Source organism: Eublepharis macularius, chromosome 10 (assembly GCF_028583425.1).
Source record: "Eublepharis macularius isolate TG4126 chromosome 10, MPM_Emac_v1.0, whole genome shotgun sequence".
Lineage (NCBI taxonomy): Eukaryota > Metazoa > Chordata > Lepidosauria > Squamata > Eublepharidae > Eublepharis > Eublepharis macularius.
In genome coordinates this window covers 35,585,774-35,598,462 of record NC_072799.1, presented here as the reverse complement: position 1 = coordinate 35,598,462, position 12,689 = coordinate 35,585,774, and the positions used below count along the sequence as shown (strand labels likewise).

General features: G+C 43.2%; 1 protein-coding gene across 2 annotated transcripts in view; it reads left to right on the top strand.

Annotated features, from left to right (window-relative positions):
• NDST4 (N-deacetylase and N-sulfotransferase 4) overlaps positions 1 to 12,689 on the top strand; it is a 197,523-nt gene that overhangs the window by 97,378 nt on the left and 87,456 nt on the right. For both annotated transcript variants that reach the window (XM_054990026.1, XM_054990025.1), the window contains exons 4-5: positions 5,762 to 5,947; positions 7,111 to 7,239. In XM_054990026.1, coding sequence (XP_054846001.1) covers positions 5,762 to 5,947; positions 7,111 to 7,239 — 315 coding nt within the window. The remainder of the gene's footprint in view (positions 1 to 5,761; positions 5,948 to 7,110; positions 7,240 to 12,689) is intronic.

Genomic DNA, 12,689 nt, shown 5'->3' with positions numbered 1-12,689 from the left:
GTCTCCGCCCTCCAGCAGCAGTCCCTTCCATGAGATCGGCCCACCCGCCTCGCCCTGTTGCAGTGCAGGATTAGCCGGCTGCTGTTGAGCCAGGTAGGAATTTTTTCCCATTCCTGGATTGGCCACATGGGTTTGGGTTTTTCACCTACCTTGTATTGTAGCAGGACGAGAGGCATTTTATGGGTGTTGCTGTGTAGGTGTCCTGGCAGGAGAAAGTCGGGGAGTAGGGAGCGGGCCGGTGAGCACCCCTTTGGCAATTCCCCATAGGTGGGGAAAGGGGTCTGTCAGGTAGGATGGCATGCTTCATGGCTGCCACCACCTGGCTAGACCGCCTACTGGGAACCCCGGGTGCAAGTCCTTCCCTCATGCTGTATGGCTGAGGCTTTAGGATCTTGAGGGGAAACCCTTTGCCTGGCCGGCCGGGTCTAGGCCATTCTTCGAATGGCTCAAGCCCGGGGCAGCGGGGCTCGCCCATGCAGGTCAAGGCGGAGGTCCTGGTTGGACCCCGTGGCTTGACCTGTACCGCAAGTTGGCCTTGCCGCAGTTTATTGTTATTGTTATGTTAATAAAGCGGCCCTTAGTTCCAAAATACTGTGTCTGCCTCTTTCTTCCGACTGTGGGGGGCAAATGTAATACTTTAGAATATTCAAAACTGGCAACTGGAAAGATTGCAGGTACATTAACCCCCAAAAAGGAAAATTTGTTTTAAAAAATATAATGCAATAAGCTAAGACAGCAAAAAATAATCTCCATGGGGAAGTCTCAGTTTACCTGAACAATAATACTAGAAAAACCAGCCCAGCACTAAAAGTGGATAAGAGCTTATGTAAATCTTTTAATTCAGCAAGGTGACAGTTTAGAAAGTGCTGAGAGCCTCATATCACCTCGCTCCTTTTGACAACTCTGAAAGCAATTCAGCAGGGATCACTTCTTCACATAGTGGCCTTGTTGCTCCAACAGAGGACAAAAACCATTTTATTTTTCACACAGTTGAAAACAGGATGTGTCATGCTGAAGGAGACAGTTGCTCCACTGACAGTCAGTCTTAAAACTTGCTCATATGCATGTTTGGAAGAAGGCCAAGATTAATATAACACAATTGCCTTTTACTCTAATGTGGGTGCTTGGTTTGTGGAGAAGTGAACACATGTGACTGCTTTATACTGAGTCAGATCATTAGTCTATCAAAACCTGTATTGTCTGCTGTGACAGAAAGCAGCTCTCCTGGTTTTCAGGTAAATGTCTTTCACATCACATGCTCCCTTTTAACAGATGTCATAAATTGTACCTGGTACCATCTGTGTGCAAAGCAGATGCTCTACCACTGAGGCACAGTGCCACCCAAAGGTGGGGTTGGAGCTTTAACCTTTTCCATCTGTGTTAGCGGTCAGAACCTCCCCCATAATATTAGAAGTCTTTCGGTTATGGAGATGCCATAAACCTCTTCTCTAAATATGCTTCCAGCATTAAAATCACTGCCCAAGCAGGCAGAAAATTTGGAAGCTGCTGCCCAAGCAGGCAAGCCACATCCTGCCTAGGAGCTGGAATGTGCAAACATCAGGAGAAACAGGCGAGGCCAGCTTGACCCCCTCCCTTGCCCCAGAGGCACAGTAAGGATCCTGATACAATAGGGCCTTCCCGGAGTTCCTGAATTAATCAGTACAACCGACCCTGTTGATCTCACCTTAACCACTTTCCTATTCTTAGGTGGGTCAGAGAACTGATCGCCTCACCCATCCACCTTGCGGGTTGTCGGTCATAATTTGATAACTTTAGTTCTGCCCTGGAAAACTTAATCAAACCCTCTTAGTTCTTTGTTACATCCTGGAGATGGTTTACAGGCTTATCGTCCCACCTTGGGAACAGTTTGCCAGCTCTTTGTTTCGCCCCAGAGACAACTTTGCAATCCTGTGTTCCACTCCGGGAACAACCACTCAGGGCCAAGCTACACATGACGAATGACACTTGAACGGCAAGTGGATTGAGTGGAGGGCAAGTGAACAGGGAGAAATACACTTGCTGTTCAAGTGTCATTCGTCATGTGTAGCTTGGCCCTCAGACCTTTGTTTTGGGGGAGGAAGATGCAATCTTGCCCCAAAGTAGGATCCATGGTATAAAATAGGCTGCCCCTCAGCCCCAAACTGGGTGCATGCTTGGATCCAGCATTCCATCGTCGAACCTCTGTTTGAATCCCTTTCGCCTTGAAGCACAGGCCATTTAACACTGCTCCTCTCTCTCTGACGTCTGGATAGGTAAATATCACCCAAACCCTCAAACTCTATCCAACTTTCACCACGGCTTTCTAGTTAGCTCTGAATATTGTGTGCCTTGTGTGCAATTGACTTTCATTATTTTAAGTAAAATCCCCTTTTTGATTGAACATCTGTCTGTTTACTGAAGAAGTTCTCTAGCTGGGACAATCCCCATATACATAGACTAAATGATCCTTAAGTTACCGCTCCTCTCACTAATTCTCCTTGCTGTTAATTCCCCCAACTCGCAAGGAGACCTCTTTCGGTAACATCTGTCCAGAACACAAGGGCTCAAAAAATACACTTCTTGTAATGTGTTTTTGTATAAGACGTCCATTGCATCTCTTCTGGATATTTTTTCACAGATTTATGCTCGCCAAACTTTTGTTATTTTGCTGATCTGTCCAGCAACATTTCTTTAATGCAAGTGACCACTCTGTGTGTGTGAGGGTAGGGGGCAGGGGGTGGGTAAAGTTACCAACAGTTTGAATGATACTTTGTTTTTTTCAGGTTTACCTGTAGGCATGAGAAAGTAAGAATACCTTTGTATTGTGAAAAGCATAACATGATGATTCCAGCAGATTCATCCATTAAACCTACTAGAGACCAGGTTGTTGCTATTGTTTCCTAGTCGGTTAGCAACTCTGTGAGTGAGGGAGCCATCTGAGGATGTTTTAAAATCTATGACTGTACCACAGGATGGCGGACATATTCTGACTCCACTCACAACCCACTGTCTTGTAACCTGACTTTATCCTGAACCACCCTATTTTGCTCCTGTTCTAAAACAAAAAGGGAAATATTTTTTAAATCTAGCCACTGAAGTGAGGGGGCTTCTTAATCTGTCTTGAAGAGTGGTATATAAGTGTTGCTGCTGCTGCTTTTGTTGTAGATATTTGATGGTGGAATTAAACTGAAGGAATTAAAACAAAATCAAACTGCATATGCTTCAAATGTATAACTGAAATGCAATACAAAGTAAAATTATGTTACAATAATGAAGCTAAAAGGGGGAAATCTACTCATTGTTGCTGAAAATGCACTGATGTTCAAAAGATTCTCTGAACCTACTTAAAAACCTAGATTTTTTTAAAGAGAAATTATAGTGATCAAGTCTCAAATACCCCTTTCCCTTTTTACATTTCCAATACAGTCTTCTTTCTTTTCTAAAAAAACCTTCCAATTTATAACATATTGAATTTCATCTCCAGCAACTATAAAGAGAAGGATATTTAATTTCCTTTCAGTAGTATGTTACCTTCTGACCACACTCTTTGATTTTATCCGGCTTACTTATAAATCTAATGTATAAATGGAGCTGTTTTTGTTTATTCAGTCAGTTATGGATGTGTTCCTACAAAATTTTGATGAAAGTCACTAGCAAACACTTGTGATTTTTCCTCACTGACAGAATATGACAGCTATTTTAATTGTAATCCCCAAGGGTTCTAATAATTAACAACTTCGGTATGTGACATCTCTCTCTCTCTCTCTCTCCTTTTGTCATAAGCATTTTTCCTTGGCATTTCCAGTACAAAAAGAACATTCCAGTCAAGCACGTTCTTCTCTGCTATCAAATGATAGAGGCATAGTGCATCAGTCACAGATATGGAGTAGTTATGAGCTTTTCTTAAGGCACAGACTAGCATTCTTGAACAACCAGGGCCCAAGTATCAGTGGGAAAATATATACACTTTAATAGATCCAAGAGACTCCAGTACTGCAGGTCCATTTTTGGTATAGATTGGTTTGTGTGTGTGTGTGTGTGAGTGTGTGTGTGAGAGAGAGAGGAGCGTATAATGGATATTGTATGTATGTATATGAGAAAGTATTATGAAATCATGTTGTATGGGGAAAGGAGTTAATTTTTTACCATTCCTAGATAAACAGTTCTTGGGCTCTGTGAATACATTAATCAATAGGATGCCATTTGGAATTTGGTGATGCCAAACTGGGCAAGAGGGATCCACCTACCAATATACAGCAGCTTAATTAACAAGCCAACAAAGAAGCAAGTTAGATCTGAGGCAATGCATTATTCTTCAGGAAGATTAGCTTGCTCTAGATTAGGTATGTTATTCTTGAAGCTACAAAGCTATATATTCATTATCAAGCCCTTTGCAGGTGCTGATAGTACTGTTCTCCTAGAATCCAGTCCTGTTCTTCATTACTGGAAGTCAGTCAGCAGTAAAGTTATTATCTCACAGCAAAAATCTAGGTTACATCTCAGGCAAGTGTAGGAAAAATTATTCCCACAGGGCACAAAAAAGGAACAGTTAGGCAGTACATTGAACTAACATGTCTTTTAAGAGAAAATACAGCAAACTTTAAAGTTACACAGGAATTTTTCTTTTAGGAAAAAGAGGCACTTGGGACAGACACGGTGGCTATGATCCACATTAATTAGCAAATAGAGTACCTATTGAAGTTTTCTGTGTAGTATTCCCACTCTTCCAAGGCAATAACTATATATTTGCTATACTGGGGCAAATAGCAGCTACCTGGGGCCATTAAAAGCATTTGGGGAAATGCTTTTAAGTGCCCCTTCCTATCACTCTGTGACTCTGATCAGAATTGAGCCCTAATGTGTAAAAATTGAAGTCTAAAAAATACTGGGAGCATCTCATCTGGTTTGGCCATTGGCTGTATAATTTTGTTATCTTGTGCAAGGGATTCTTCAAGACTCTCCAGAAACCAAGTAAATAAAATAATAGCATCCATGGAAATATAGAAACCATGACAGAAGATATTTCTGCATCTGAAATGCAAACAAAAGTCTTTAAACAGATTCAGTTTTTAACATGAAAGTGCTCTGGGGTCCAACTCTGTAGCTGCTGTAAATGGGAACACGTTTGCCTAGTATAGGTGGGTGTCCCAACAACACCTTCCCTGGGAAGGCACTCATGGCCATCGTTACATGTACCTTGGTCAGTCACATCCTCCAGATTAATATTTTATTATGTAAAATGAAATACAAGTAGTTCTTCCGTTAGAAAAATGGGAGGGGACACCTATGTTAGGAGAGTCAAACTCAGACTCGGTATCACATCATGGGTGGAAGAGTTTAGCATTTCACAGTCTTAGGACACAGATGCTGTGGATACCTTAAAGGCCAATTCTGTCTGTTCTTACTCCTCCAGTTACAGAATGCCATTGTAGTACGAACTAAATTTCTCCTTATATACAGCCGCTTAAAATGATTGAGATGAGGGATGAAAATAACTACGGCTGGAGATGGATGATGTTTTTTCAGAGAATTGAAAGGCACTTTTGAAAGAGGGATTGCTGTCATGGCATGTAGGCACATCTCTCCCTCTGGTGAAGAGATTGTGTGCATCTGTAATTTCTCTACAGCTAAAATATTTGTAGCTGTTTGTAGGTCATACATTCAGACTGAAAACAGATAACAATTCCGGCCAATTGTTAATTGAACTAAAGTTGTTGGTATTCTCTATATGTTTATCTTATACAAGGTGTTGCTGTTTTCTCTCCCCTCCCCCCTCCCCCAGGAGCATGGTATTCCAACAAACATGGGCTATGCAGTGGCTCCACACCATTCTGGGGTCTATCCTGTTCATATTCAGCTGTATGAAGCCTGGAAGAAAGTGTGGGGTATTAAAGTCACCAGCACTGAAGAGTACCCTCATCTGAAACCTGCACGGTACAGGCGGGGCTTCATCCACAATGGCATCATGGTACATGGCATTTCCATTACTTCATAATCGTATCTCTGTGGACATGACTAAAGCAATGCTGTTTTCCACCTTTTAAGAAGTTTGGAGTTTTAAGAACAGCATTTTAAATCTATTGGGGATAAGAGAAAATTTAAGAAAAATTTAAGAAAATATTAAGAAAATTTAAGAAAATTTGCTAGAACTGGAAATAAAATCAGTTGAGGGTCCAGTTTCCTTCCAAAGTATAAATTGGAAGGTGAGTAAGCAATTGACATGAATATCTAACCTGCAATGCGCTTTAAATGATCTATGCAAACATATTCCGTTGGCTTAAATTACCTTACAGAGGCCTAACTACAAGCAAACTGATGCATTACTTTTGCATTTGTGCAGCTGGAAAATTCTTTATAAACAAGAAGAGCATTCAGACAATAAATGTAACGGAACAGTTTACAGCCACTGCTGTAGCTTCACTTCTGTGTCAGATTTCAGCATGCTTTATCCATGTTTCCAACAAACTCAAATGGGCACACATATTTCTCCTGCCAATGTGTTATGACATGGTAAAAGAAGTAATCATCATGGCGAAGGAAGTGAAATTATTTCCAGCCAGTACAAAGAGAGGGCAGCTGTTCATATTTTCCACTAAATGTCATGGCACGAGGTCAAAGATGTTCTTCCAAGGTCATCTCTATGTAGAATTAACTTGGCCCATTACTGATATAAAAAGCTGTAGCTAGTTGGCAGCTGAAACAGCCAAAGCAGCAACAGCAAACAGATTGGAGCAAAAAGCACAGATGACTATTATGTCCAAGAGAAATGTCAAAGAAATATTAGACAGATGGGAATCAGAAACATTTACTAGAGGTCACCGATACTTTATATTGGTTCGAGTTGGTTGAAAATATTTCTAAGTGTAGATTTTACTGGATCTGCCTATGAAATAGATTCCATGTTCATAAACATATATTTTAAGCCCTTTATTGATTTCTGAAATGAAGAAAGTTGGGGTTGAAAGACTTAAGGTTTCATTGAACATGTTGTTTAGGAATGGATGAAAGACGTGGTGTGGAGCCATTCTGTAGATGAGTGGTTCTTTTCACATCATGTGAATTGAAAAACACTAAGAACTGAAAACACTACAAAAACAATCCGGTAGAACATTTTTTCGGCTCTATTCTCAGGTACTCCCTCGACAGACATGTGGACTCTTCACCCATACAATCTTTTACAAAGAATATCCTGGGGGGCCTCAAGAACTAGACAAAAGCATCCGTGGAGGCGAACTGTTTCTTACTATCCTCCTCAACCCTGTAAGTACCTCCTTTTGTTATTTTACAATGATAGTAAAATTCTATATGATGCCAAAGAAGGAGGGGTGCAACTATCATTTCTTTCCAAAGCACAAATAAAATATATTTGGTCAGATATTAGTATTGATTAAGAAATAGTTGCATCCAGAATAGTCAGTTATAGGATAACATAATACATATAAGCATTGTTTAATAGAGTGACGTTAAAAAAAAAAAAGATACTGCCTGAATCATTGGATGTCTCCGAATATCATCATTCTTTCTTCTAAACATGAATTTGGAGGTTCTGTTTCTATGAGTAGGCAATAAAATAAACCACTCAGACAGTCTGAAGAAGAGAGCTCTGACTCTTGACTCTCGAAAGTTTGTACCTTGAAAACTTTGTTGGTCTCTAAGGAGCCACTGAACAAATTCCTGCTGGTTAACTGCAGACAAACACAGCTACCCACCTAAAACTACATCCAGACACTGTAAGGTTTATGTGTATACAGAACTGTACAAGTATGCATAAAAATATTACTTGGCAGATTTTTGTAAAAAAGAAAAAAAAAGGATCCCCTCAACAGCCCAGATGAGGACTGAACATACTCAGTGAGGCATGAAATGCTGAGAGCAGCTGAGATTAGCCCCCCATAGCATGAAATTTTCCAGTATTTTGGAGGAGGAAGTTTGGGTCAAGAAGAAAAGGTTCCAGGATTTCCTTCCCTCTTATGATTACTCCATGTCCCCTGGCAGCAACATAATCAAGTGCCTGTCACAAATACAAAGACCTGCTGATGAGGTTTCTATATACTCAGAAGACTCCTGAAGAAAAATGCAGGAAAATATTGATTTCTTATTTTGAAAAAGATTTCTCCCCCAATGATCTGATGAGGACAGTGCATTGAGAGAGAAGGCCCTTTCACATCTCTGTTTTAACCATATTTTTATCCATTGCTGCCCTGACATGGTGTAAAGTGATGTGGGCATGGTGTTTTCAAACAGTATTTACATCCATTTGTGAACTGTGTGAATTGCCTGTGACCATTTCAAACAACTTCCTTGGTATCTGAAGAAGTGAGCTGTGACTCTCAAAAGCTCACACCCTTTTTTTTGTTAGTTTTATAGGTGCTACTGGGCTCTTGCTCTTTTCCACTATTTCAAACAACATCTTTTCTGGAACTGCCGTGTAGGTTTTTTTAACAGTGCAAACTATGGCACTATAACTTAAATCACTATCCATTCCAAAAATAGAGAGGAGGCGAGAACATGTTGGAAACGGGCAGGAAAATAAAAAGGCAGCACTGTTAGAAGGAGGTTTGCCAGCTCCAAGTTGAGAAAATCCTGGAGATTTGGCAGGTGGAGGCTGGAGAAGAGAGGGTTTGGGGAGGGGAGGGACTTCAGCGTGGTATAATGCCACCCTCTGAAGAAGCCATTTTCTCCCAGGAAACTGATCTCTGTAGTCTGGAGATCAGGTTTATTTCCTGGAGATCTCCAGCCACCACATGGAGGTTGGCAACCCTATGGAAGCACTACAGACAACAGAACTTGGATTAGAGGATCCCCTGCTTTGACCAGAGGATCGGTAGGCCTAACCAGGACAGTAGCAGCTGGATAAATAAGAACTAAGCAGGTGTCTTCTATCATTCTTTCTTGTAGAAATGATTGACTACCTCATTTCTGCTCATTAAAATATATAATTTATGGTGGTTCTGTCATAATTCTGAGCAGCAAATGTAACAGTTGTAATTAGTTGATTCCAGGTCTATGTGTAATAGTTTTGTTTATGAAAACCCAGAGTCAGGATAAACTGAAAACAGCGAGTTTTGTAGATGTCTGACCTACCAGCAGCTACCAGCAGCAGTTACTCCATATTTGTTGGCAGAGTTCAATCCAAGTTTTGGAATTTGCTTTCAATGAATTTACTGCAACAGGATTTTTGCAAAAGACAGTAACTGACTGCAGGCCATTAATACAACAGAGAGCCCTTCAGAGCACAAGCACTAGCACATACTGATACACAGCAGAGAGAGAGAGAAACAAACAAGAGGTAGCTTGAACTGAAAGAGAAAACGTTCAATAAACTCTAAACTCTAGAGAACGCTCCACAGCTCCCCCTAGGGTACAAGTGGACTTAACTACTTATTAAGCCATATTTACAGTAACTATACTCTTAGTAGGCTGTCACTTCTTCAACAATAGTAACTAGAGGTGGGCACGGACTGCATAACGGACCTAATTTCCCCACAAATTTACCTAGTTTGTCATTCGTGAACACGCGGGCTGTGGGCGCATGTTCTTTTCACGAAAGCGCTGAACTTTGGGGCGTTCTGTCCATCTGTCCGTTGGCCCGTTATGCCAGGATTCTCTACATCCCTGCTCAAACAATTTCCTAGGCAATGGTGTAAAGCCACCTTCCCCGTTTGGAACACACCACTCTCAGCCCAGGAAACCTTGATTGGCAGCTCTGTCAGCCAAACAGAGAGCGCCTAGCATTTCTGTATAAAAGACAAAGCGCGCAAAGCCCTGCTTCATTTTTCTGGCGCGGGGACATGAGTTAGCTTAGCAACTGCTTGCTGCCGGGAAGTTTTTCTTTTCACAAGAGCGCGGCTTGTGCCTTAGGAAGGGCTTTGGGGCTTCAGTTGCAAGAGAGCTTACTCTATTCTCCATTCCTGTTTAATTTTTTTCGCCTTTCAATTCTGGTTTTCTTGAGAGCACTTTTTTTAAAAATCCTTTTACCGTACTATCGGGTTACTCTGATTTCTTTCGGCTTTCAAATCCTTGGGTTCTGGGGCTCAATTCCCCCCCCCTCCAAAAAAAACTCTTCCCTATTTCTGGGTTGCCAGTGGGTTCTATTGTGTTCTGACCCCACCCACTCGCAGACCCGCAGTGGGTGCAAGGCAGCTTTGGGCGCTGTCTGCTTGAGTTCTTTCCTTCTTTCCCCCACTTTCTTGGCTGCTGAGGTGCAAGGGGAGACTGCTATTGGGCTCTGTGACACACCTACTCTCTGGCGACCAGCAGCTCGCTTTGGGGGCTTTCTCTGCTTGATTTCTTTCAAAGCCTTTCTCTCCCTAAATAGTGGGTGACTTTGGGGGAGCTTTCCTGCCTGGCTTTTGAGGTGCAAGGGAGGGCTGCTACTGGCCTCTGTGCAGGGGTGGAGCAAGGGTTTACCTCGCTCGCGGCCAGCCGGCCGGGCGCCCCCACGCGCGCACGAGCGCGCGCACGCACCGGCCTGCGTGATGACGTCACGCGTGACGTTATCTCGGGAGCGCACGCGCCGCCGCCGGCCCGATTGCTGCGGCGGGCGGCCTCCGAGCTCTCCCACTCGGTTGCCTGCGCCGCCGCAGATGCCTGCCCGCGGTGGCTGCGCCTGGCCAGGGGCTTGTGCTGGCGGTGGCAGCAGCGCGGGGTGGGAGGGATAGGAGGTTGGTGCTTTGTGGCGCGCGCTCCCGCCCGCCGAGCCTCCTCCGGCACTCCCTCCAGCACCCCACGCCTGCGGCCACCGCCTACCTGGCCTCAATAGGCCCGCCGCCCCTGCCTCTGTGAAACACCCACTCTCTGACGACTGGCAGCACGCTTTGGGGGCTGTCTGCTTGACTTCTTTCAAAGCCTTTCACTCCCTAAATAGTGGGTGACTTTGGGGGAGCTTTCCTGCCTGGCTTTTGAGGTGCAAGGGAGGGCTGCTACTGGCCTCTGTGAAACACCCACTCTCTGACGACTGGCAGCACGCCAAGCAAGCAGACACACCACATCACTGAGGTGGGACTCGTTGTCCACTGCCCAAAGAGGCTCCCTCTGAACAGGGTAGCATAAGTCTCCTTCCCTCAAGGTGTGGAAGACATCCTTTCCATCCCTCCCATGCCTTCCATTCCAGCAAGGGGCCTTTGAATTGCTACACAATCTCCTGTTGCGGAGTTGGCTTTCAATCAAGTACATCCATTCATTTCCCATCATGGGGAGTTGGTCTTCCCGCCCCCGGGGAGGGCATCTATTGTTGATGCAGCCCCATGTAGGTGGGTTATGTGGGCAGCCACCTCTCCTGGACAGGAGCACAAGTCTCCCTCCTTCCACTAAGGGTGGGTAAGGGTCAGTCAGAATAGGGGAGTGGAAGTTGTTGTTTGTCTAAGTCTTTGGAAAAGTGATAATTGAGGAGTGTTACATGAGAACCTTTGGTGGGGAAAGTCTACTCAAGTGAAAATCTGTGGGGAAAATAAGGCCTTTCTGAATTGAACCGGTTCTCGAACCGGGCCGGTCCGTTTAAAAGTTAGTGGTCTGTGGTCTGTGAAAGTCCACGGACCACAAACCGGTGGTCCGTAGCCACCTCCCGGTCCGTGCTCATCTCTAATAGTAACAAATTTTTCAATCATCATCCATTGTAAGAAACACAGTCTGAGTCAATAAAAGGTTCACCACTGTGAACCAAATCTTAGTTATAATTAATAATTAACCTGAATTAAAAACTGATGTGGTTGTTTTACAAGCTCTATCTACCTACATCTGTCTCATCTGGCCACAAAGTCTCCAATATCCCTGTAAGCAAAAGGCCTTCATTGGCAGTCAAGTATATGTACTGAACACCATAATCCTTTTAAAAAATATTTGCCAGGGTAATTTGATGGATTTAACCCTCCATAATTTACAGTGTAATCAATGGGCTTCGACTGAAGTAACTCTATTTAGGATCACACAGTTGGAGTGCTTTGTTATGTTCCCAATCTACCCCTGCTGGCTGTGTCCATAATCTGTTCCATCTATCTTGATGACCTGCTAATGTACAGAAAAGAGAGGTTCTACCACCAAAACGTTTGTGGCTTGGTAAAAAATCACACAGAACAGTCTACTGATTCATGGCCTGTATCTCCCAAAAGATCTATTCAACGGGAAGGGATTGTTGCTCAATAGTAAAGCTCATGCATCATATGTAGAAGTTCCCAGGTTCAATCTCTCACATTTCCAGCTTAGTTGTTTCTCATATAGAAAGTACTGGTAGGAGAACCTTCTCTATAGGGGATTCTGGAGTGCTGCTACCAGTTGTAGTGGACGTTACTGAACCAAATGGTCTGACTTGGCATAAGGCAGCTTCTAGAGAGCCAGTTTGGTGTAGTGGTTAAGAGTGCAGGAATCTAATCTGGAGAGCCGGGTTTGATTCCCCACTCCTCCACTTGAAGCCAGCTGGGTGAACTTGGGTCAGTCACAGCTTCTAGGAGCTCTCTCAGCCCCACCCACCTCACAGGGTGATTGTTGAGTGAATAATAATAACAAACTTTGTAAACTCCTCTGAGTGGGTGTAAAGTCGTCCTGAAGGGTGGTATATAAATCAAATGTTGTTGTTGTTGTTAGACCAAGCCTGTTTTAACCTCCTTAAAAGAATTTCTGTTCTGCACATAGCTGTGAAGATAAATTCATACAGTATTTATCTTACATTCTCTTTTTTATGCTGTATTCTTTTTCTCAATTGTTTTGTGTACACT